Source organism: Passer domesticus, chromosome 7 (assembly GCF_036417665.1).
Source record: "Passer domesticus isolate bPasDom1 chromosome 7, bPasDom1.hap1, whole genome shotgun sequence".
NCBI classification, from domain to species: domain Eukaryota; kingdom Metazoa; phylum Chordata; class Aves; order Passeriformes; family Passeridae; genus Passer; species Passer domesticus.
Genome location: NC_087480.1, coordinates 8096782 through 8123419, shown reverse-complemented (window position 1 = coordinate 8123419; position 26638 = coordinate 8096782). Strand labels below are relative to the sequence as shown.

Genomic DNA, 26638 nt, shown 5'->3' with positions numbered 1-26638 from the left:
CATTTTCAATAACCCCAGCAGCTAACAAAGATGAAAAGCACTGAAGATACACTGGGGAAGGCTGCAGCAATTTCAGTCAAATTCCAGTTTGATGGCTTATTAACTCTGTGGTGTTAAAATAACATGCCAATGTCAGAAAGTAGAATGGCCTTGAGTACAGAGGGTGACAGCCCAAACTTTTTGCTCAGCTCCATCTCTGTTCCACTATCCCAGCCAAAAGCACAGACACTGCAGTGCATCCACAACGCTGTGTGGGCCAAGCTCACTCTTAAAAGGGAAGAGGGCAAAGCAACTCAGCTTTTCTTCTCTGGGTTCTGCATGCTTCAAACATGGTTCCTCATTGAAAATCCATCTCTTTGGCCTCAGTTCAATCTCCTCAACCCAAGAACAAAATGCCATGCCATTACACTGAAAAGCATTCAATCACATTTATTCACTCTTTGAACAAATTTACAGGTCAAGTAACTGCAATGAAGAAAAAAAAATCATAGCAAGATGTGGATAATTTCAAGCTAAAAAAACCTCTTACCTTAAAAAGAAAACCATGTTAAAGGTGAAAGTATATTCAGACACTTGCTTTACATGCTGAAACACAGACTCAACAAATGAATCCATCAGGAAGCATCAACTAGTGTTATTCAAAACCTTTCTACATAGTGACTTAAACCATCCTTACCATTTAAATCTTCCTTTCGGCCTAACACCTTCCATCCTTTTTCTTTTTTTTTCCATTCTATGGCTTTACGGATTTGTTTGGGATTTTTTGTTGGTTTGTTTTTTTTTTAAAGCAAATAAATTTTGGTTTTGTCATAGACACCAGCATAAAAGTCAAAAGAATTTAGGGGTAGGTACTGATTGTCCTAGATTGCTATGCTAAAAGCTACAAAACTTTATAATATACTGTTATGCTTACTTATCTTGAAACTATACATTTCTGTCTAGTGGTCTATGTTGAGCAACATTCCAGATGAGGTAGATTGAAGGAATATTTATCATTATAATGACATCAATGTTGCAGAGGGAATGAATTCAGCAAGGAATATAATTACTGTTTTCCTCATGCTATTCCTTAATCTCTGGAATTTCAGAGAGTGCTACTAGCTGACTGTATAACCTGAGTTTTTTTCCCACTGAAATCCCTGAGGCTTTATTTTTATTTTGTCTCATTCACTAATTTTTATAATGTTGGGGTTTTTTTAGCCTGACTGGAGGTAAAAGGCATATGCTAATAGGGGGTCTGCTAGTTCTGCTACATTTCTCCTCCCCTTTCTACCACTAACAAAAGGAGGATAAGAGACATGGAAAAAACTGTATTTGAGAGGCTCAGTGGAACAATGGGGAAATAACTGGATTTATTGATCAGGAGGGAATGCATAAGTGCATAAAAAATGCACATCTGTAGCTAACAAGCATGTAGCACTCGTTCTACTTCTGGCAGAACAATATGTTCCAAAAATAATAGCATTTAGTTTCACTTTTTTGACTGAATGGAGTTTGAAGACAGGGATGAACTTTAAAAGGTTAGTAGCTATAAAGTCTGCTCCTAGAAAGCCTATCAGGAGATCTCTTCCCATGCTGACTGCCCATGTCCATGACTCACATGTCTACACTTATCTGGAAGGAGCAAGAAATCCCTGAGCACTAACCATAAAGGGCTTCCATGGATCCTTTTCTCTCCATTCCATTATCTTCTTCCTCCAGCACAATCAAGGTACCACTGTAACCACCCTTGCAGCACAGGGCAGAAACTAATGCTGAGAATTCAGAGCAGAAAAATGTCACAGTTGTCCAGAAAACACCTGCTGAGCTTTGCTGGGCAAAGAACCCTCAAAACAAAACCATCACAGAATGAACAAAACAACAACAAAAACACCTGTCAAACTGTTACAGTAAAATATAGAAGAAATCTTTTTTAAAAAGTCAAATCAGCACCTTGTTTTACATTGCTAAGTCCTAGAGGGGAAGCTCAAATCAGAGTCTCATCACTATAGAAAGAATAAAACTTATCTCTTAGAAAACAGGTCAAGGTTGTCACCCCCTCTTCCACAAATCCATCAGTTTAGCAGTAAGGATGGATCTTGAAACCTTTGAATTAGTTGGTTTAATATTTGCTAATGAGTTTGACCACAACTCTTTAGACTCATGCATCCATCCTGATATTTCTGCTGGACAGGCTCAGGACAACTTAGCTGCTAAAAATCAGGTGTCTTCAGGCCAATATGGCCAAAGTAGAATCACAGTCTGGAGAGACTCAATACAGTTATCTGCTACTGCACAGAACAAGTTAAAAAAAAAACCAACTATTTCTCATTTTAAACAAAGTACAATTAACCCAAGAAGTCCGTGAAGGCAAGGCATCTGAGGACAGGCAATTGACAGGATAACAAACTAAGCCTGTTTCATGAATATTCTGAACACCAGCTGGAAAGCAGAGGCTTGTCATACATATTTTCAAATTTAAAAAATGCCCTCTTTGGTGGGATTTGACCGAGCCCCAGCTGATGGGCAGAAGCACAAGAAGCTCAGTCCATAAATGCCCTCCAGAGAGTGCCCAGCCCAGGCACACAAAGGGTTATCCACAAGCAGTCCATGCTCTGGCAGCATCTCCACGTGGTAGCACTAATGACCCATCCCACCTACTGCAAACAGAGCCAAATACTTCAGAGAAGTCACAGTGCTTGCTCAAAACAAACAAAAAAACCCTGGCAGTCTGGTGTGAGGCACAAACACAAGTGCAAGTGGCAAGTAACAGGGCAGAGCTGGCTGAAGCCAGAGCAGGGAACCCACAATGCAGTCCCATGGAATTACACACATGCTCATCTTGACTGAGCTCAGATGAGGATTTCTGGCAGAGACAGAAGAACAGCCACTGTTTGTGATGCATCTTGAGAGGAGGAGCCAGTGAGGTCAGAGCTGGCCAGTGCCTCACAGCTCTTCACATCTACAGTCACCTGAGGTACAGGAGCAGGATCAGCCTCCTCCTCTTTCACTGACAAAGCAGAGTCTACCTGTTTTCTTTTTCAGGATTACTGCTCTCTGAAGTTTCTGTTAAAATTAAAGAATGAATTTCTTCTTCTATAATTAACCTGTCAAAAGCATTCATGGGATCATCCTTTGCAGAGCTCTGAAAGAGAGGAACAACATTTTTAACAGTGTCTCCTCGTGGCAAGGGTTGCTTTTTCACCCCAGTAAGACAGACCCCTGTTCCACATCATATACCCTGTATTATGGTGGAAAGGCAAAGTAGCTGGGTAACAAACTGTGCTTTTCAGAGCCATGGCTTAGGCCTGGCTGACAGGAGAGATGTCCTCTGGAGATGAGGTTGGTCCCCACCTTAAGGGTGCTTCCAGCTACAACCAAAGGGTGAAGCTCAGGCAGGAGGATGGAGAGCTGAGCATGGGCACACTTTGTAGAGTTTTCATTGAGCACACAGAGAAAATTACTTGTGGCAGTAGCAAAACACTTGTGAAAGCACAACAAAGTATAACAGCTACCACAGTTATGGCCCTCGTGGCCAAGAGTCCCATCTGGGAGAACAAATTCATGTCAAGGTTTGAATTATGGCTTGTCAGTGTACTTATCTTTGGATTTTTACAAAGGGCTACCGAGAGATTTATTTAGAAAAGTTTCCTTAATGGGTATTTTGTTTATTTTCCCCAAAATAAGGCACCACTGCAAGTCTTTAATGAACCAATGCCTGAAACAACTAGCTGGTTTTGTTCTTTTGCAAACAAGAAGCTATATGTCTGATTTACTTCCTAGCTAACAGACTATGATAAATGTGAGAGTGCTAAAAATGCTCGTTCCTGGAAGTCAAGCACAAATAGCTTAATTCAGCATCATAAATATGATTAAGTAGCAGAAAGACATGAATGTTCAGTAGTGGTCACTTAATGGAGTTGCAAAAACAAAACCAAAAATCCTCGAACCAAAACCTACACAGCAAAAGAAGCCTGACAATCAGAAAACTGCCACCCAAAAAACCCCAACCTGAAACAAATTTAAGGGACTGGAGTAACAGAATAATGCAATTCTATTAATCTAACTAGAAAAGTACATACAGTTGGGGCGGTGGGGGAGGAAATCTAAGTTTTGTGTAATTGTTTCTGAACAATTCCTAGTATTATAAAATACTTAATCTTCATATTATATATTACTTATACACAGTTAGTTATAAGACAGACATAGGAAAAACAAAACTGCAAGCCTAGAGATCCCAGTTCAATAGATTTGTTGACTCAACAGCTTCTTACTAACCTGGGAATCCTCATTCTGCTCTCCAAACATGCGCTTAAGAATTTCTCTAGGGTCTGGAATTGGTGGAAGAATTAATATCTTCAACCTTCATGAAGTTAAAAAGAAAATATTTAGATGAAAGATACATTAATTCAAAAATCATTTAAAAAAAACACAAAATAATTTTAAAATGTCAAAATCATATTTGGGTACAGTCAAGAAAATTTGTGGAGTCAACTTTGTCATCACTGGCCAGCCTTCATTCTCTGTGAACTCTACCCATTTCTTATTTTACTCCCCAAAACAGAAGGGGAACATTGACACAAACAGATTCTAAATAACTTTCATCTTGACAAAGACAGCAGCAAATGTAGGGAGATCAATATTTACCTTTTTAGATAAACCAGTAGAATTATTGTAGATACTGCTACTATTAATGGAATGGTAATTATTAGAACAAAATAGATTGTAGAGTCCCTCTTCTCACCTGGAAAACAGAAATTGTCTAATCTTAGGGATATTTTGAGAGGCTTTTTAGGAATAATGACAACAAAATAGTTAATTTTCCAATTTTTTCAGTGCTTTTTCAAGTACACTACCACTTTTATGGGCAAGGACAGTCTTGTTTTCCAAAGATGGGATTACAATGTAGATGTGTTTGGCAAGGAAATGCAAATGAGCAAGACTCAGGGCTGAAAAACTGGCTACACTGGACTTTGCATAGCTCCACAACTGGCAGCACTATCAACAGCAGCCCAGGCTGGGACTGGTGCTGCTGCTGAAGGACTAGAGCCCTTCTGCCCTCTTTTCACTCAAAATTAAACAGCACATAAGGAGATGATCTTTGACTCCCATTTATTTAGCAGACAGAAAGGTATTAAATGCCTTAACAGATGAAGAGTAAAGTGCAGCACAGTGCAGGGAAAGTGTCTCACCAATGCTCTTTTCCTCACTCCAGTCACTGTGGAGGTGGCTGTTGTAACAATCCCGCTTTGGCTTTGCTCTCACTTTGAAGGTGTACTTGCTGTTAGGATCAATGCCAGCAATTGACACAGAATTCACTTCAGACTAAGGCAAAAAAGAAAAGGCAATTTGCTTTGTTCAATTACCAACATATTCTCAGTCACTTCCAAGACTATTTACATTGTGCAGCTAATGTATTCTGAATGTTTTGATGGAAGACCTTTTTATGACTATGAAACCTCATTAAAAATAGGGCATAGTGGAATTTAACAAGCACAGAAAGCTTAAATGCACATTCCAAAGCTAAGATTTAATCTTATTCACTGCTACACCTATCATGCAGCATTTGGCATCAATGATTAAACTAAGACTTTGCATTTGGAATGGTGCCTTTCTAATTTTTTTTTTCTTTTTCTCAGAAACATCTGTGATTTACCTTCCCTTCTTGTCAGAGCAGCATAACCAGCCATACCAAAGTGTTCTGTGATGCCTCTACAAAGAAGAGCACACACTAGATAGGATCTAACTGCACTTATTTTTTATCCAAAATACCACTTTCCTGGGGAATGCTGCTAGCATTCGAGTTTGGCGTAGAATAAACAACTAAACATGCTCCACAGGAGAAGACTGCCACTCACTTTGAAATTTATCGTGTTGTTTTTATCATTCTGACCAAACAGTACATTCAGTTTGGCTATGGACATATAGCACGAGTCCATCCAGACACTGAACTCAATGCTTTTCATGTGCACACTAAAATCAGTGAACCTGAGGGTGCACCCTCTTTCTTCCCCTCCATCATCATTCTTTATCCCCTTGCTTTTCTCTCTGAGATTCTCTGTTATTGTGTGCACCAGCAGCTGATTTTTCTTTAGGGCAATCAGCTCACAGCATTCAAGTCCAAAGCTGCCCCATGGCCAGAGACCAAGAGCAGGAAAACCCAACACAAAACACCAAGCCCACAAGCCTGAGAAGCAGACAGGCACCATTTCCTGATAGTTTAGTAAATCCCTCTTTATCAGACTGTTCTCACACACTTACAAATTGCCCTAACAAATGATGGGAAAGATTTGTAAGACTTGCAGGAATTTTGATGTACAGCTTTTACTAACATAAACGTACAGTATGAGAGAAAAATTCTACATTCACACAGCACTCCCAGCTCTGGCACTCAACCCAGTCACATGCAACACATGCAAGTGCTCACTTTCAACCACAAATATTACAAAAGATTTACAGGGAAAAAAAAAGAAAAAAAAAAAACAATGAAAACTTACTGCAATGATCTGACCATTGTCCGAATCACCATTGCAATATTTAACTTCATAGTTTAAACAACTTTTTGGAAATGTTTCTGATTCACTCCATTTTACATCAATTCTATCATTAGTCTTTGACAATGTCAACTGTCTTGGTGTGGTAGGTTTTACTGAAACACAAAATGGAATAATTAGTTCAAAAGTCTGTTTCACTGCTTACAAAAATTGTTCAGTCCTGTACTGCAGAATACTACACTTACCCCAGATTAAAGAAAGAGGAAGAAGTTAGCACCAGTAAGTCAAAAAAAGAGTAAATCCAACTAAAGGATAAGAGTAGAAGTTAATGGAAAATTACCCCTCCCCCTTCCTCCCAGATACCCATCCCACAGAAAACAAACTCTTGTCTATATAATTTCAAATCAAAGGTCACTAGAAGGGAGCATCTCATCTCATTGTCTCATCCATACTTTATGAGGTAAAGTTTCTCAAACACAATGTACTACCAAATTTCTTATTTTAATTATATTTTTATGATGTGATGTTAAACTTACCAAGGGTGGTAGGATTTTTACTTGCACACACAGGCCTAACTTCTTCAGAATCACCTCTAATCAAAATAATTATAGCAGGATAAGTTCTTCTGTCTTTTGGGAAGGTAAGATTGAAAATGCATTCAAAGATTCCTTGGTCTACAGAGGAGTGGCTACAGTTCTTAGCATTTTCCAAGCCATCAAACCTAGAGGAATAAATTATTCTTGTAAACTTCAGAAGAAAAGGACAGCAAGGGGAAGGCTTGTTTATAAATGTGTTACAAATTCTAAAGACTGATACTGCATTAAAGCTATGCTATAGCATATAAAAAAGTAAAGCTAAGCAAAGTAAGCAGCCTCTAATTTATCTCAGGCTTTAGAAAGAGTATTGTTTTTGTGAAGAGTGCCAAGGAACAGAAAGAGAAGCAGGCTTGCTTTATATCAAAAAGAACTGCTGCTGTCAGCTTTGGTTCACATTTTCCACATGGGAGAACAATTCCAAGGAGTAAAGAATATTTAGAAAATATACTAATTTGGACCACTTCTTGTCAGCAGAATTTCACCTCTGTGATAGAACGAGCTTATCAATCTTCTTTAGCTCTGCCTCAAGTATCACAGCTTTGAGACAGTTGAGTTTTACCTATTTACCTGATTTGATTTTCTAAATGTCAGTATTCCCTTCTCCCAAGAGAAGTTAGGAAGACAAACTTCCTTGCTTCTCTTTGTTGCCCAAGTCTCAATGCAAATACACCAGTAGCCTTTCCTCCCAGGAAAACAAAACAAAATACCCCACCTCACTTGCATTGTGGAAAATGTATCTTTCATTCTAAAATGGAAGTGTTTTCTTAGTTTTTGGCTTTAAAATCTAAAAATTATTTTTCTTTCAAAGCAGCATGAATGAAAAGACTTTGAAGTCACCGCAGCTACATCTTCCATTAAAAGTAAGGGCAAGTTGGAAATATATAGCTCAAATCTAAAGCATTATTCCAGTAAGTATCCCTACACCCAGAAATTCAGATCATCAACCCTGCATTGGTCCTGTTCTTGTACCAAAGAAAAAGTTTGAGCAGCAGTCTAGACAGGGAACAAATACTGCCCTCACATTGAATGAAAGCAGCAAGTTTTGTGCTGTTTGCTGCCCAAATGCCCTGAACTGAACAGCTGGCCTGCTAGACTGCCACTGGAGAAGAAGAGCATAAAGTTTATGCTATTAGCTTAAATAAGACAGAAAGATTATTTAAAACTATGACATGGGGCTTTCACAAAGAAAACTCCACTATTTCTACAGAAGCTAATGCAATCTGGCATTTCACAAGCCCCATCAAGGTGCAGAAGTATGCATAGATCAGCATGTACAGCTCCCAATGCCAAGACCTGGCTCACACAAGTCTCTTCCTTTGGAACAAGACACCATTTATGGCTGTCCACTGGCCAGAGGGGATGATGATGATAAAAATATGTTCTTCATAGCTTTAAAGGTGAATCAGTTATTTACATCGTTGAAGATGCAAACAGATGTACTGCTAAGAGTTATTAATGCTTTCATACCATTTCCCAATGGTTTATGAGCTGACATACATTGTGAGTAATCCTAACTTAAACATCCTGTTTTGTTGGGCTGCAAAGAAAGCAAGTAATACATTGGTCAAGCTTAGTTCTTAATTATTCCCTCTTTGAGTCAAGTGCCCAAACAGAAAAATATAGAAAGCAATAGCAGCTGTGTTAATCTGGGCCACAAAAGCAGACACAAAACAGTTTTATCAGCTTCCCAAAACGTCTTGGCCATAGCAGCTTCTGACTCCTTCAGTGGTGAAGTTTTCTGTTGGAAGGGGCTGAGCAGTAACTTGGACACAATGCCCTGGGAGTTTTATAAGCAACAGGAAGCAGACGAGTGGAATGTGTCATGTAAAACTAAAGATTAGTCCTGGAGCACTTTAGAGCTGAGAACACAAATCTCCCACGAACCAGTAGAACAAAGTGTAGTTGGTGTCGCTGCTTGCGTTCTCCCCACGCCGCCAGGTACAAGCCAGGAACTCCAAATTGTGCCAAACACAGCCCAAGTCAACAGCAGCAGTGCCTGGAATACCTGCAAGGCAAGTTGGAAATGGTATCTAAGGTTTATTTTGTCCAAGTTTTCTCTGCTGTTTCCGGAAGTAAAACATTTCATTTTACATAACTGAAACTGGAAGGCAGAAATGGGTTGGTTACCTCCCAGACTACACCAGCCTGTTCAGCACAACAAATGATGAATTCCAGCTCTTTAGAGCTTGCAATGGCTGAAATCTCAGCAGAGTAACTTCTAGAGGCAAGCCAATTAGAGCACATCCCAGAGTTCACCATGGTTTAGTTGCTACTTAGAGTTACCAGATGCTAAGGACAAGGTATGGAGTCAGGAAAATATTTATTTCTATTAATCTACAGGTACTTTAAAAATAAGTCAAAGTAGCTGGTAATTGCAGGGAAAACTATAACAAAGCTAAATGCTTTTACAGCCATCAGTATCAACCATAATTAAAGGCTGACTATTTTTAGCTTCTCCAGATACTGGAGCTGCTTTGTATTTATAATATGAGAAAATACCTCTGAGTCTTAAATATTGACAAAAGCAACACTAGGTAAGTTGACTATTTAATGGAGACCCGTATACCTTTAGACATTAAAATTTAACATTTGGAAACTTAAGTCACATCAATACAAATGAGTACCTAGCAATTGTGCATAGGTCAATGGATCACACAGGCAGAGCAATTATGGAATAAAGACTTTCATATTCAATCTTGCATTTCTGTATGAGTTCTTTACACCGCATTACCATATTACATTGTATTGGATACTTTTTCCTTCCAACAAGTAGCAACATCTCCATGAACTAAAAACTAAACCCATATTAAATGTGGATCTACTTTGAAAGTCCGAGCTTGCATTCTCCCTGAAGCAGCAACTAAGAGTATAGGGAAATGAAACATGTTTTATGTTTTCCTATTCCAAGAAGTATATAAAAATATTTCATCTGCACACATACTTTTAAAAGCCCCAGCCTGTTCAGTACGTGCTGTCCTAATGATCTACCTCCCTGATTTTCCAGAACCCTTCTGGCAGATGCACACACAGGCTTGATAAGGTCTCTTATGCTCCCAACCACATGTGGTTTCCATCCACATCAAGTCGTGCTCCTGGGTCAAGACAGACTTTTAGGTGAGAGGCTCATTTTCTTGCTGTACATCCTAACTTAAAGTATGCAGCAAAATACCTTACTCCTCAAAGTCTGCTTCCTAACAGTTTTGCTGTGGACCCCATACTTCTGCATGTCAAGAAACAAAAAATACTTTTTCTCTATTCATTTTGCTATGTTTTGTAGACTTCACTCATCTTCTGAAGAAGACAGAACCCTATTGCAATTATTTAAGCAATTTATTCAAGAAGTTATTAAATTTACCACATTCCTCCCTCCTACATAGACAATTGCAGAGTTATTTTATGGGCTTCTGTTTATACAGAAAAATCATAAAAAAATAAACTGACTTCGATGTTAGTCATGAAGGCAGCAGGCTTAATGGAGTCAGAGCTATCTCTTATGCCACAACCACCAAAACCAAAGCAGCTCATACTCCATTCCTGGGTTTAGGTGGGGGGGAAGAAAACCAAAACATCTGTCATACCATCTCAGACACACAGGAATTCCTGCCAGAGTAAGGATATATTACAGCCCTTCAGAAAGAAGGGCTCAAAGGAGCCAGAAGACAAGTAACAGGAACTACACGGCTGTTTTGGAAGAGGACTTCAATTTTACAAGACTTTAAGCATCAGAAGACCCCAGTTATGTTCAAAGGTGGTATGACCATTCTGTTTAAGCTCTATCAATAAAACCAGCCCTTGTATCTGGTGTTCCTCTATGATGCATTATTTTCTTGTTGAAAGAGAAGAGAAAAAGGCATGTCTCCTCAGGCCAAGAGGGATCTGGCCACTGCTGGCATTACCTTTTGGCAGAAGGGAGGTCTCCACCCAGGGGCTGGGCTCGCTGGTGTTGTCATTCTTGCACTCACTCCTCACTCTGAGGCGCATTTCCTCATTCAAGTGCGCATCCGTCACACGGAAGCGGCTCTTGCTCCATTCCTGGGTTTAGACGGGGGAAGAAAACCAGAACATTTGTCATACCATCTCAGATACATGGGAATTCCTGCCAGTGTAAGGATATATTACAGCCCTTCAGAAAGATTACAGCTCAAAGCCAAAGGAAACCAGTGTCTGACTATGTGGGAAGCCTCAGCATCGCTTGGCTTTGCTTTTTTCTTTCTCAGGCACAATCGGAACTCACACAGAAAAACTACTCCTACCCCTGTGACTTACAGACACAAGCAAAGGCTACACAGAGATCAAGAAGTAAGTATAACAAGGGGGAAAACAATCCTCGAAAAAGTCTTCATGGATAATACAAAATAAGCATGTTTATACTACAGTGGTATTAACAGGCACTTACAGATCTGACCTTCACCTTTCTGTGTGTGTGCACATGAGGGCATGACCAACAGAATGAAGAACATTTGAAGACGCAACCAAAAAGCAGTTAGATGAGTTTGGATGATTTAAGGAGCAAAAGAAAAACCTACCAAAACAAACCCATAAATGGCTATTAAAAGCAGTGACACCACATCAAGCCCAAGTATCTCATGATCTTCCATTTCAAGTATGTTTGTATGAGAAAAAGGCTCAACCTTTTATCACACACTTTCTTGAGCATCTTTTGTTGGCCTAGGAGGATGCTTTTTATTTAACTGGAAACTGGGTACAAAACAAATATCTTTATGGTTGTTATATCTGTTATGGCCAAAGAATGCTGTAACCACTCATATATAGAAATAATAAATACTGGCACTAATGAGAGGGTAAAGAAATCAAACAAATGCACACATTAGGAATGTCTGGGTTTAAAAAACAGGTGTCTGGCAAGGAAGGTGGGAACCTCCCTCGGGATAGAATAATTTGGTGGGAAGGGGGCCCACATTTTCTAACTCAAAAATAATGGGGCTTTCAGGCAAAGACATGAGGAGAGAACAGCAGTTCTTTGCCAGCATGTATGTGTGTGTGTGTCAGTGTGTTCCTGTGTGTCAGTGTCAGTGCGTCCCTGTGTGTCCCTGTGTCCCTGTGTGTCCCTGTGTGTCAGTGCGTCCCTGTGTGTCCCTGTGTGTGTCCCTGTGTGTGTCAGTGTCAGTGTGTTCCTGTGTGTCCCTGTGTGTGTCCCTGTGTGTGTCCCTGTGTGTGTCCCTGTGTGTGTCCCTGTGTGTGTCCCTGTGTGTGTCCCTGTGTGTCAGTGTCAGTGTGTCCCTGTGTGCGTCCCTGTGTCCCTGTGTGTCCCTGTGTCCCCCTGTGTCCCCTCACGCAGCCCCGGCGCGCAGAGCACAGGCCCAGCCCAGCCTCCCCTGGCTGCAGTTCCGGGCACGGCCAGCGGGGGCGCTGCTGGCTCCCGGCCGGCAGGGGGCGCGGCTTCCCCGCGCCTGCAGGGGGCGCTGTGGCGCAGCCCGGCCGCGTCTCCCTCACGCGCTAATGGCGGGCGGGCCGGCGGATGAGATGGGAAAGCGGCTTCCTCTGCAAACTCACAGCATGCATGCAGTTGGTCTTTGCGCCCCTCTGGATGGCGAAAGGAGCTGCAGCAGGAACCTCAGAAGAAGCAAGATGGAATGGCAGAGGCGAGCAAAATGCCGCAGTAATAAACGAAATGTAGCAGAACTCCACAGCCGTAGCAGGAGCCACGGGGTGTCCTGTCGGCAGGGTGTGGGGTTACAGCGCACTGAAACACCCGGAGCAGTGGCAGAGGAATGGCAGGGCTGGGCAGCGGCAGCCCGGCTCCTGAACACGGCTGGGAGAGGCTCCCTCAGAGGTGAAAGGGGCTCGGGGTCCTGGGTTTTTCCCGAGGCACCCGAGTGGATGGTGAGGGTCCCTTCCTGAGAGATGGCAGTTCAATGGCTGCTCCCACGAGCAGAGCCGCACTCATGGTAGGAGAAAACAGTGGGAGATGGGACTCCCCAGTGGTGGGGAATTCTTCCCACAGCAACCACAGCCTGTGACCCCAGGGGTGAGAGACCTCTGAGCCGAGCCCAGCCCCTCACCCCCAGCCAAAAGTATCGAAGTATCTCTGCTCTTCCCAAAAGAAAACTCCCCAGCTAAGAGTCTGCAGCCAGCTGCACCCCTTCACCCCGCCTTGGCCACTTCTTTTGTCTCTCTTAAGCACCAGTTGTTATCATCTCTAGAAACAAGTGCAAGAAAATTTCCTTAAAAAAAAAAAAAGAAAGAAAAAATCCTAACCTCCAACAGATTCTGTGAGCAAAAAGATGCAGCAAGATGTACAGTCTGTCTCATCCTGTCCTGTGAAACTGCTGACCCTCAGTTCTTTCATTGCTGATGACTTTACTATCTATCAGACCCTTCCACAAACTTAGTCAGCTCTTCAACCAAGGAGACTTTTTACTTGTTGATTTGTTAATGAATCAATCAAAATAGGTAAATAGGTTTCTGCTGTGTTAGCAGGTTCAACTGGCTCATCTAAAGGTCCAACGAAGATTATTAGAGACCATTAGTGTCAAAATGAAACATCACCCTTTTAGTAGTGACATCAAATCAGCTCAGCTGTTTGCAAAACCAGTCACAGAATTACAAAACGCTTTGGGCTGGGAGGGACCATAAAGTTCATCCAGTTCCAACCCCCTTGCTGTGGGTTGCTGCGTTCCGCTAGAACAGGTTGCTCAATGCTCCATCCGAACTGGCCAAACCGCATCCCTACTCATGTCCAGGATTTCCTGGAGCTGTGAGAAAAAATGCAGTGGTTAGCATGAAGAGGCCAATGTAAGCATCAGGCTGTAAGACTGTAACAGGCCTCAACAACAGACTCCTTCAAGAGGCATCATATCAATTGTAACCATATCTGAAATAGCAGCACTGCCTCCCCCACAGCTGGCATCTACCAAAGGCTTCAAATTCCCAGAGTTTGGAATAACGAACTTATGTTTTTACTGGCAATAAATTGTAAAAAAACTTGTCCTACAGCCCATAGCAATGGGCACCACGGCAATACCCTGTCCAAACAGCAGCTAATCCACAGCAAGGAGCACATCTGGGCTGCAAACCATCTAACATAGAAAATGAAAGCCCAAAACAAATGAATGACATCCTTCTGTTCCAGGCAACAAACACGCACCATATTGTCTTCAAAACACAACCCTCCTACAAATAATTGTAATTGCAGGGAGAGGGTAAATGGGGGAATGTTAATTCTTGGCATTACCTCCAAAAGACGCAATACTGTCAAACTGCAACTAAATCTGCATGTCTATTCAAAGTGAGTCCAAAGTAAAGGAGAAAAATTCAAATTGCAAATTCCCATTAAACTCTTGAGTATGTAGACTGCCCTGTATCTAATTTTTCTAGAAAGCTGCACAAGCAAAGACTGAAACGAGACTTTTCCCATTATTATTACAGTACTTCTGTGTTACCATCAGCACTCAGTTATCAGAGAGCAACAGACAGATTCTTCTGATCTGAAGATCCCATATGCTGGTATGATTCATTTTCGAGGTTTTGATCCCATGATAAGAATGAAATGCTACATTAAAATTGTATTTATATATGTGTATATGCTCTCCCACACAGAGTTTTACAACAGTTAGATGTTTACTGGAACACAGAGCTCAAAGAGGTGATGTACTTACTCTTCTGTCCTCAGGAACACCATTAATGACGATGTCACTGGAATACCACAGGTTGCAGCTACTGCTGACATTCTCTGGGGGGTTCCATGTCCAGTTCAGAGTACAGATATGGGTAAATGAATAGTTCAAGTTGGATGGAGATGGAAGAACTTTTGCTCCTGGAAGAAAGGAGTTACTAGTGTAACAATCCTGTTGGCTCACACTTTACCATTAGTAATACTGGCAGATTTTTAACTGACAGAAAAGAACACAAATAACTTCTCAGCTTCATCAGCTCATGTTTCCTATCAGATAAAGTAGCGCCCACTAAAGTGTTTCTCAACACAAAGTGTTACGTCAACACATAAATAATTCAAATATGCACAAATTAACTGAAAAGTTATTTTTAAGAAACTGTAGCCTGCAACAATGCAGTGGTTGTGGTACTCGAGCTTTTGCACGTTGCGGGAAGATGAATCACATGCTGAAACTTTAGTAAAAACAGTATATACATTTTGTGGAGCAATTAATACCGTGTTCTCCCCAGAAGTTATCCATCAGCAGTTTTAAAGAGAAATCCTTAAAAAGACAAGTGATTACATCTTGCAAGCAACAGCTGTATGTTAGAAGCACACTTTAAGCAAAGATTGCAAGCAAAGCAAAGATTGCAAATGCAAGAATGTTAAAAAACAACAAGGAAACCACATCACTTTCTCAACTACCTATTAAAAATATAATGCTGTGTTCTAGCACAGTGAGCAAAACCAGAGTGGGACAAGCAGTAATTTACTGCTGCCACACTTCAGTGGTCCATTTTTTACCCCCCCCAAAGGCCAATGAGAAGCAGAGCAGGGCCATGACTCAAACGGTCACAGTGATAAATCCATTTGTGCGTTGACCCTTCCTTATCTTGTGCACTGAGTCAATGCCTACTCAAGATCCATCACAAAGCTTGAAGATCATATTAGAAAACAAAGAAGGGAAATATGACAGGAAATGGCAAACTTCCAGGAAAAAGTAAAGTACATGTCAGGCATCAATTCTGAAAAACATCACGAATTGGGAATTCCCTAAGAAAGGAAAAGTGAATTTTAAAGGGCTACTCTAATATGTACTCTGAGAAGATGTTGAACCAGAAGCCCAATGAGACTGTTTCTCAGGGTATCTCCAGGTATCATCACTGAGCCACTGCCACTTGTTAGTCTGTGGACAGAGTGTACCCTGGTTTCTCAATCGTTTCACAAACACTTCAAACAGATATCAGCTCGTGCTGCAGGTTCTGCTGTCCAAGAGAACCAAGCTCAACCCATCCCAGCATTCAAGAGAGCTCGTAGGAAAAGGGCAGAATAATTCCATCAAGATCAGTTTTCCCATCCAGGCCACAGTGCAGCCCCGTTTCCTTCTACTAGCACAAGGGAGAGGGAAGACAGAGAAGCAAAAGAGCTTCCTTGAGCAAGAGTTCTGCTCAAAGTGTCCATGACACCACTATTTTATATTTCCTAAAAGCCAGAGTAGCTAAATCTTGAAGGGAATTCACCAGACTTCTGGAGGTCTCTCAGACCTTTGCATAGTTCAAGAACAGGCAATGGTAGAGATCAGGCATAATTATAATCCATGTGTTTGCACAGATAAAGAGAAAAATTACACAGATTCACTGATTTAGTTTGAATACGCTTAGTTTGTTTGAATACATCAAGTTGTTGGGATTTTTGAATTTTTGGGATTTTCTCAGAAAGAGGAAATTTTTATTCTTGCAAAAATACAGTCTCCAGTGAGAAAACTGAATGTAGCAAGAACAACTTTGCCTATTACCTCTTCCACAAACAAAAACAGAGGACGGGCTTTAGGAACAGCCTTGGGACATAAAGTTTGCAAACACTGAGCCCTTTTGATCATATTAAAAAAAAAAAAAATCAACAAGAGTACACAGTTCCAAACATTCCATCTTGTCATGATTGAACTATTACCTATAACAGCCACAAACCATTAAAAAATGTCGTCCCTAATTTCTACTCTGAAGTTCTAAACATTTTCTTCTAAAAGGTTTGATTAGAAGCTATTGCACTTAAGTTTGTGGATTACTAGCCACACAAAGAAGTGCTAATATTTACAGCTTATAAATTAATCAGTATTAGCATAAAAAGTTTAAATCTAGTAGGTTTTTTAATAATGTACAGAATTCTGAAGCTCACGTTTTAATGTTTTTAATTCAGCTTTTATTCATAGATTAAGCTAATCTCATACTTTTGTCTGTGTAAAATACAGTCTCATGTTCTCACTAGTAAAATTTCTGTAGCAACTTTGCAGAACAACTCAATGACCGACTACAAAATGTAGGCAAGCCGTTATTTCACCACTACAATGCAAAACCACGGTGGTGCTTCTAAGAAGAATAGCAGTAGCCAGCAGAGATTAAGTGAGGCATAGAAATATAATTTACAAAACCCCTAACGAGGAAACATCAACAAATCCTTTGCTTCAAGTACCACGTGAGAGCGTTGTAAAGTAGTAAAAAACTCATATTTTTATTCTGTCCTCCTGTATTTTCTGAAAGTTGATTTCACAGTGATAAACTGAATTGCAGACAAAAGAAAAATAACATTTCGTTAATGTCTACAGCTGAGTTTTTGGATAACATGAGCAGAGAATAAACCTTCAAGCCCGAGTCCTTATGAAGTCCTCACAGACGCGCACGCATGTTTCCTAAAACTAAACATTCGTACTTCCAAAATCGGGAATACCAAAGGAAGAGCGAAGGCACAGGGCGAGGGAGGCTCTGCGTGCCCGCACCCGGCGGAGCCGCTCCGCACCGCCGCAAGACGCGGGCACCGGCAGGAGGGCGGGGGATTCTGCTTGGGATTTAAGGCAGAAACTGTCCCGGGAAACGAAGATGGAGCTTAAAACATTTCTGCCAACCCTGCCAAGAGCTGCCTCACTGAAAGGGGAGAGCAGATTTTCAGCATCCCCGCTCCCGGTAATGTGGCAGCGCGGAGCGCGCAGCCGGCGCTCCCTCGCACACGACTGACGAGCTTCGGGCGATTCCTGCTACAAAATGAAAGCAATTCCCTCACATCCATGCCCGCATTTCCCTCACATCCATGCCCGCATTCCCCTCACATCCATGCCCGCGTGTGCGCGGGGCCACGGCCGAGCCGCCCGACCCGACCCACGCACGAGGGGAGCCCGGAGCGGCCGCGGCAGCGCCGGCACCGCGCCTGCGGGCACGGAGCGCAGCCCGCAGCCGCTCCCGAGCCCCGCCGCCCGCCCCGCCGCCCTGCCCGCTCCTACCTGCCGCCGTCCCCGCGGCCACCACCCAGCAGACGGCGAGGAGGAGCGGGCAGGGCAGCGGAGCTGCTCCGGGCACAGCCATGGCTCGGCCGCCCCGGCGCGGCCCCTCGCTCCCACTTCCCGTCAAGGGGCCGGACCAGCCGGGAAGGGCGGCGTGACGGGACGGGACGGGCCGGCCCGCCCAGGTAATCCGAGCCAGGCGGGAGGGGCGGCCCGGCCCCGCCACCTGGGCAGCACCGCCCCTGCCCGCAGAGCTGTGCATCGACGGGAGCATCCCATGGCCCCGCGCTGCCGCACTGCCCTCCCTCTCTTGTCACCCCTCTGTCGCCCCATAAGCTGCCCCTTCACTGCCCTCCGCTCCCCGCCGCTGCCTCCAGCATGTTCAGCACAGAGACACTTCACCCAATCAATTCGATTGGAAAAGATTCAGATCATTGAGTTCCCTTCCGCTGCAGCCGTCGGTGCCTCCCCGAGCCCGGGCTTGGCCGCGATCGCGGGACCGCAGGGACGCCGCGGGAGGTGCCCGCACAGCCCCTGCGGGGACCGCAGCCGCTGCAGCCCCGCCGCCAGCCCCGTGCCCCCCGCGTTTCCTCACAGACTGACGAAGATTTCGTTCTGTCAGTCAAAGTCGTTTTCCTTTTACAACTGGTTTCACACTTGTCTGCTACAGCTATTGAAGCGTACCCCACACAGGGTATGGTTCATATCCTCTCCCAGGAAAGCAGCTACGTTAGCACATCCCCGAGCAGTTCCCTTGATGTCAGAGCAGTTATTCAGCCCCTGGCAGAATGCCGCTTTTCAAAATCCCTCCTGAAAATTCAGATAATTTCTACAGTTCTCATCTATGCTAAAAATGCATATTGTTCTTTTTTTTCTTTTTTCTTTTTTTTTTTTTTCAGATCTGCCTTCAACAAACTTCCCCAAACTCCCTCTGCTTCAGCCCTTCCCAAATGTAATATGGTCACTTGGAATTTTGCTCTCACATTTTTTATGGGTGTGATGCAGCAAGTTTTCCAAAATTTTCTCAGAGCTGGGAATAGAATATAAGTGCTATTTTGATGAGCTTCAGAAGAATAAAATATTTGGGATAAAACTTTTCCTTCTGAACCAGAATTTTGTGGTAGCTAGCAAGCTTGGTCCTAGTTACCACCCAAATACAGGTAATTCTAAAAATAGTACAGATCCAGCAGGGAGGAAACTTGGCTGAGTTTCAGGGCAAACCAAAATTTGTTAGTAAAACTGACTTATTCCTAACCAAACAGAATGTTTCAGTATTTACTCAGCTCCTCAAAGAGTTTTGCAAGAGTTCATCTGCTTTTTAGCATTCTAGAAAAAGGGAAGTGGATCTTTTTATGACAGGGTGGGGAATATCCTGTGTTAATGTTGGGCTTTTTTTGCTTTTCTGCCTTTTTGTTAAATAAGAGGACTTCTAGTTGCTCTTAAAAAGTGCCCAAGGACCTGCAATTATAATCATATAAACATGTGGTTTGAAGTTCCAGGATTTGGAACATTTAAACTGTGTGATGGAGATCAGATTGTGCAATCAGAGCAAGCATGGACTATGTCTGCTAGTGAGAACATTTGTAGAGTAGAGCTGATCCAAGCAACCCCTTTCTTGCTTTCAGTTTCCTTGCTATTTCCTTTCCTTCCTTCTTTCTGTTTTGTCCACTCCTTCTCTTAGGAGAGCCAACGTCAAGCACACATGAAATTGTTCACTGCTTTTGGCTGCCTGCCTATCAACGTTGTCAGCAGCTGAAACGCTCTTCCCCCTCTCTCTTCCTTCTCCCTAAAAGCTCAACTTGTTGTCATGTTCCCATCCCTATTCCCGGCAATCACAACTCCTGCCAGAGCCTTTGATCTCTGCCACCTACCAGAGATTTCCCATTTCTCAATCCCATTGAGTCCTGTCCTGCAGCTTTCTGTTGCAAATCTCACGGCTCGTTGACATTCTTGTGAGCCAATGCACCTGTGCTGTGGTGACTGCAGCTCACAGACACACCTGAGGAACCTTTCCAATGATCTGTTGAACAAGTACTTGGAGTGTGGCTTCAAGCTTGGCATAAACTGATGTACAATCATCTTACTGACCTGCCCTTGGCTGTGTGCTCCTGTCTTTTCCACCCACACAAACAAAGCCAGTGATTGTGGGGCCATGCAGTGAGTTTGCAGATGCAAGAAAACAAAAATCCAATCATTTTCCTGTGCATGTTTCCTAAATCAGATTAAGAAATTGTGCCAATGCCTGGTGTGCCTGCACAATTACTAAGTCCAGCAAGAGGCAGTGATTATTAGCAGCACAGGGCCATGGGGAAATATCCCTTTTGGGACCAGAAGTTATTCCACATCAATGTAGAGATTCTTAATTTCTGATTTTGCAGCAGCTTCTGTCAATACTTTAGGTCTCAGCCAAAATAATTACAGGCTCTTCAGAAGACGGCTGGAGTCAGTTCAAAAAAGGACTCAAATAGAATACAGCTGGATCTGAGGCACAAAAATCCAAAACTGTGTTGAAAAAACCCAGTGTGACTCACATGGCTCCTCACGTCTTGACCTTTGTTGTGTTCTTTGTTCTGTGTTCTCTGGGGACATCTACAATTTTGTGACACACGTTCACAACAAACACTAACTCTGCAAACTCTGAACTGCTGCCCTAGCCCTGCCGAAAATGAGAAATTTTGTGGAATAAAACCCACCTCCTTTGAAGATCACTTTTGGGTGGACATGGAGCCAAGCATGTTTGTGCAAATGTTCTATCTCCCCCTCTGATAAATTCTATTACAAGCCCATGCATCAACTTTTCTGCTCACTATTCCCTAAGTATGAAGATTTGCTTGATTTACCTACTTATTTGGCAAGGGAGTAACTCCTTTACTCACCAAGGGAGGCAAGGCATAAGCCTGGTTTTACAGCTGTTTGGCCAAGGCTTGCAAGAGCTCCATACAGAAGCCTCAGAAGACAGAAGTAGAAAAAACAGTTTTTCCTTTATCCTCTGGTAAAGTAAGTAACAATTATACCTGACTTACATTACATCATGTAAGAGCTGGTTCAACTGCCTGGGCATGTACATCAGTCTAACCACCTTGTAGGCTGAGCTAGTTGAAGGAGAGCAACAACAAATACATCCCTAAAGAGCAAAAGTCTGCGTTTGAAAATTGTCACTTCAGAACAGAGCAAAAACACAACGACAAATTTACCGGATATTTTTTAGGAAAGTAGGGTTATCTGCTGGGACATTTCCTTCTTGTGATTCAGATCTTGTTTCTATTGATAAATTTGTGTCTATGACTGTCTCTGTTTTCCCAATGAATCATGTTTGTGGGATTTCCCTGAGCTGGATGTTGTGGTGCTTATGCTCCTTTAGGATTTTTCAGTCAGCATCTTCTATTTGTTGCTGAATAATTTAGTATTCACCATTTCATTTGGTGTACTTCTCTGTTTGAAGATTTATTTTGGTAACCTTCTTTAGGGGGTGCATATGTGATAGCTCAGTGCACTAGGCTTTAGTCCCATGAATCTTACACTGGTATTAGCTTCTGATCACCCACCCTGTTCTGTGAAATGAAGAAAGAAATAAAAAAAAACCAAAAAACCCTAGGCAAAACATTGTTATTGAAATACTTATTTTTCCTGGTTTTCTAGTCTTATTTTGACATGGAATAAACTCTGAACTTGACTGCATGTGACTTTTTTCCCCTGGATTCTTGTCTAATTACTCATTATTCAAGAAAAAGGAAGTGAAAAGAGCAGCCATCCAGTAGGATGGCTGGTCTCAGGAAGCTCTGTCCATCCTCTGAGTCCAGTGCAGCAAGTTAAGAACCAAGGCAAATGGGAGGTGCTGTTCTTTCACACACAGAAGGTTAAACAGGGCTAGTACAACACTCCAAGGTACAACACGAAGGACAAAAGCACTCCTGTTATGATTATGGAGCAGCAGGTGTTAGATTTACATAAGGAGAGAGTAAATTACATCCAGCTGAAATATTATATGTGTATCACAGTTGGTTTGCCACTGCTTGGCATAAGCAGATTATTTGAAGTACTACAGTCTGGTTGCATAAGAATTAGCTGTACACAGTGCTCTTTGAACTCATCTCAGTGAACATCAGATCCACATGTTCTACTCTCCTCAAGTGGGTAAATTGGGTAAGATGTAATTTAATTTCTATTAAATTTTTGAGCCCATAATTTCCACTTTCATTCTTCTCCAATTCTTTTGGGCCAAATTACTCAAAACATAATGTGGAATCCCTGGGATTGGTACCTTTAGAAAGGGAAAGCAAACATATTTTACCACTTTAAGACAAAGGTATTATGTTTATGCAAAGTCTTATTCGATATCAAAATACCATGTTGTGTATGTTCAAAGGTCTTCTGGAACAAAACCAAACGTCACACGCTACAGGTGTTCTCTCATCCATGATTTGTCATTTGCTGGCCTATCTCATGAAAAGTCCTGATATCAGAAGAAGTTTAGAGCATCAAATGATATGAAAAAATGCATCATTTTCTGCAGTAAGTTCTTCATTCCAGAAATTTTGGGGCAGAGGAAATGGAGCTCTGAGGTTATTTTTCTTAAACTGATACTTTCTAATCCCTCTGCAGAGAAAAAAGAAGTAGGTCCAAGAGAGAAAATATTTACACTTTGCTTACTTGGTAAATCTCTAAAAGCAAGTTCTTGTACATAAAATTCTGGCAGACCCTTTGTTGCTTTGTATGTCCTATTTGTAAACCATCTGGCTCTGACACATCCCATTATCCAAACCAATCCTGATACTTTGTTATAGCCAACTCCTCTTAATCCTCACAGATACTTCATCTCTTTTCCTTTTACGTAAAATTACCAAGGCATCCATTCTGAAGACTTGATGTATTACACAGCAGTTTTACAGCAAAAATGATAAGAGGCACACAAATGTAGTATGTTCCACTAATTTTTCAAGACTAAAGAACCCTGCCATTCCTCAGGCAACATAAGAAAATTAAAAATGTTAATGAAAACTAGACATTTCTATTCTTCTCAAACAGGTAGAAAATATGATGCACCCAATGTGAGTATCAGCTACTTAAAACAGGCACATATACAGCACAATCTCCAGATAGGTCTGTGAGTTAAGCTCTTTGAGCCATAAATAAGAAAAAATCTGGAGACAATTAAGTAAGAAAAGGATAGACAGAAAAATGTGATCATCTTCTTGGCACCATTGTCCAAAAACAGCTGTAAAATAATGGCCACTCCTCACCCTTTCTAGATGGGTGAATGCATAAAGGAAAAACAAGTTGGTTTGTTACCAGTCTTTTTATAACCTACCTTTTTATGTAGAAAATCCAGGAAAATTATTTAGCAGGACAGAAGGCTAATCCTTAGGGCATATAATTTACGTAATTCATTAAAACTGCAAATAAGTGTATCTTCTGAAATGCAGTGACTGTATATATTCTAACTGGACTGATATTAAGCACTTCTTTTTTGGCCAAATTACCGTGACAGCTTTCCAGTATATGACAGTGAAATGACAGAACAACTCCAATATCAACAGCTTCAGAAGTTCAGACAAAAATTTCATCTTGGACCACTAAAGACATCTGAAGTAAGAACTCCACTGGAATTCCAGTAAAAATAAGGAATAGAAATTGAAAATCCAGCCAAGGATATTATCTCAGAACATTAAAGACACCAAAAAACATGCATAAGGATCTCCCTGCAAATCCAGGAAAAGTCTTAGGTTATCTGTAGTATTTGAAAGGGCGACAGTGCAAGAGCTTCTGGATGTCTGTATCTCATACATCTGCTGACTGCAGTCAAGATATATCTTTACTACTGATATTTAGAGGTCAATTAGCTCCAGAAGTGTCTTGCTCCAGAAGTATCTTGTGTTGGATTGACTAATAATGAGCTTCACATGTCTTAGTAAAGTAACTTGGAAAACTCTCCCTGTATGCTTTTAAATATTATTTGTTGAAAGATAACAATGAGGAAGGTGCTAACCATATTTCCACACACTAATCTCTCTTCCTCTTACTGAAGTTTGTGATAAATTTAGAGCCTGTCTGGCACAAAAGCACATAGAAGCAGAAATGTGGCTGGTTTGTTATAGGCACATCTGTATTTTGCTTGAAACAGCTAATGGGTGAGTTTATGGATCACAACATTATTTTCTCAGAATACAAATAATTGTAGGTATTTAGAATCATGCATAATAAACATTTTGAAATGTGGTCCAGTTACTATTTGAAGATAATTTTTGTCACAAAGACTTAGAAGCTAAACATTTTATAGACACTACAGCCAAGCTAATACCCAGCTGGAGTAATTTTATTATGGCATTTTGTTACATATCTTTAAAACTCCCACCCTTCCCATATGAACTACTGGAACCATATATACAATTGACAGGATTTTGAAAAACATGGATATTAAAAATGTCGCTGGATAAAAGAATTACTGAACTGTGTTCTTCTTCCTGAATCTGAAGCGTACTATTAAAAAAGAGGCAGAGAATGTATGAAAGCTTTGGGAAGGGGAAGAAGGAATAGAAGAATTGTGGAAAATACATTTTCTCCAACCACCTATCAGACAAAAACAATGAACTTTCAGAGAACAAATCTGCTTAACAGGAGGGAACATGCATGACCTGTGGTGCTAACAAATCCCTCAATTCTGTGTAAGTTATTTTGATGTGCTGCAAGTTTTTAAATCGCATCTCTCCGATTATTAGATTTTTTTCCAAAAGTTATTAAAGCATCTTATAACTTCCAACTCAATTTAAGCTGTTCTCAGAGTTTATATCTGTGAGACCATGAGTGGCAAGTAGGAGAAAACTTGCATCAAATGACACATCTCTCAGGTTTGCTCTCACAATCCATCCTCTCCTGCAGCTGTGAAAAATTGGAATCAGCTACAGTGAGCTCAACTTTCATGGAGATCATTTTAGAAATATCTGCTCTGAGGATGTATGAAAATAATAATTTCTGACTTAGGTTTTATTATTCCAGACTAGGGCAAGTTTACTCTCATGAAGTGCAATAGGGGTATGTGGACCCCAAAGCACTTTTTAAAAGAGAAAGCTCTCTTACCAGTAAATACAATTTTTCCTTCATGTCCCCTATCCAACAAAGCTTTTAGCAGCAAATATGATAAAATGCTAATTTCTATACACTCTATAGTACTTCTATTTACAAAGTAGTTTTACATTTTATTATATTCCATTGTACAACTTTACACAGTACGTCATTGTTTCAATTCATAGTTCAGCAATTCAACATGTATTTAGGTAATTGCCTTTCCATGTCCTGCTATTCATTTAGCTTAAAAAAATAGTAGAAAACAAGCACAGTGGTGCAATGTCCAGGCACTTTCAATGTTGCTCAGCAAAATAAGCAAGCACCCTGTTTGAAAGCATGGCAACTTTTTTTGTGGGAAATAAAAACTGAAGCAAAACAAACCAAACCACCCTGCAATTCAATCTTTGCTCATCATGGATGGTTTTACACATCCTTTGTACAGTTCCAAGAATTCCTGAGGAGGCTCTGTAAAATATGACCGATATGTTTATATGTCAGCAGTGGGTCTGAGTGAGCAGTAACTTCCATCACCAGAGGTTCCACTGATGGCACAGAAGACATGAAGGGAGTCCTGCATCCACGGTGAATGCATTGTGTCTTCATGATAGATCTAAAAAAGCAAAACAATCATAAATTCAGTACAGGTTTCACTTCATTATGATAATCAAGCTGTTTAAAAAGGTATGCAAAAGAGATATCCAACCTTGTCTTCAAAGCTGTTTCACAAAGGCAGCGTAACAAAGAAATGAGAAAGAAGAGTAGTTTAGTGATTTCTGCAGCATTAACACATACACTATTCTGTGTACTACTGGATCACTTTTAGTTACAACTATGCACTGCGGGAAAGAAACGGTTCTCTGTACAACAATTTTTTATTATGTCTCAGCAGTAACAGAATTCTAATAGGATTTTTGTGAGCATGGGGAGTACATGCAGCTAAATCCCAAAGACACTCACTACCTCTGGGTCCAGATTTTGTACTTTGCAGCCTGAAGGACATCCTGACAGCACAGGATCCAGCTGGAATGGCAGAGCTGACTGTGCATTTATTTTCACCATGTGGCTCACCAGTCAAGTCAGTAACCTTGAAATTGCAGTAGTGAAACTGAGATCACTGGCCATCATAAACAGCCTCTGGACACCCAGCTTTCTGCCAGTCTCTGGAATTTCCTGGACCTGTTCAGCTGCAGTTTATAAATTTTTTGTGTTTACATTGTAGCTTAAAAGATCTGTAAATAGGTCAGAGGCTGACCCAGTGACTACTCATCTGCTCTTGCATCTCAAACAAAGGGCACTGCCTGTGCTGCTTTAGGACACTGACAATATTTAGAAAAGCATATGCTATCTGCAGTGAGAACCCTAAGTTAATGCACTATATTTTTACATTTAACTGACTAATGTTGAAAATAAGAAACTTATTCCATTAGGATGAATTTGTTAGATATTAGGTCATTTGATGGCAATGAAAAGTTCAAGTCAGCTGTTGTACATCACGTTATGCAACTATGAAGAACAGTGTTCATAAATTTGGTATTTTAAGCTGCATTTTGAGCTATTACAAGAAAAAAGTGAAAAGTATATCCTTCCCAGGGAGCCCTTCACTTGGACATTTCAGTCACAC

The 26638-nt window shown here is 41.3% G+C and overlaps 2 protein-coding genes and 1 long non-coding RNA gene across 6 annotated transcripts in view; 1 reads left to right on the top strand and 2 right to left on the bottom strand.

The window, feature by feature from the left end:
- Positions 1-413: 413 nt before the first annotated feature.
- Positions 414-18218, bottom strand: IL13RA1 (interleukin 13 receptor subunit alpha 1). Its single transcript, XM_064426703.1, has 10 exons — positions 17956-18218; positions 14689-14846; positions 10966-11101; positions 8954-9074; positions 7010-7194; positions 6477-6628; positions 5172-5304; positions 4627-4723; positions 4258-4342; positions 414-3124 (listed from the first exon to the last, which is right to left on the bottom strand). The coding sequence occupies exons 1-10, from the start codon at positions 18215-18217 to the stop codon at positions 3005-3007; spliced, it is 1449 nt and encodes a 482-aa protein (XP_064282773.1). The 5' UTR covers position 18218; the 3' UTR covers positions 414-3004.
- On the top strand, positions 12355-14612 carry LOC135304381 (uncharacterized). Its single transcript, XR_010365795.1, has 2 exons — positions 12355-12672; positions 14459-14612. It is a non-coding gene; the product is annotated as an uncharacterized LOC135304381 (long non-coding RNA).
- A 5819-nt stretch (positions 18219-24037) lies between the features above and the next one.
- DOCK11 (dedicator of cytokinesis 11) overlaps positions 24038-26638 on the bottom strand; it is a 76998-nt gene continuing 74397 nt past the window's right edge. For 3 of the 4 annotated variants that reach the window (XM_064426697.1, XM_064426696.1, XM_064426698.1), the window contains one exon: positions 24038-25627. In XM_064426697.1, the coding sequence (XP_064282767.1) occupies positions 25505-25627 (123 nt within the window). In that variant the 3' untranslated portion in view covers positions 24038-25504. Of the gene's footprint in view, positions 25628-25720; positions 25734-26638 lie in introns of all 4 variants that reach the window. The other variant, XM_064426699.1, reaches the window with a different exon arrangement.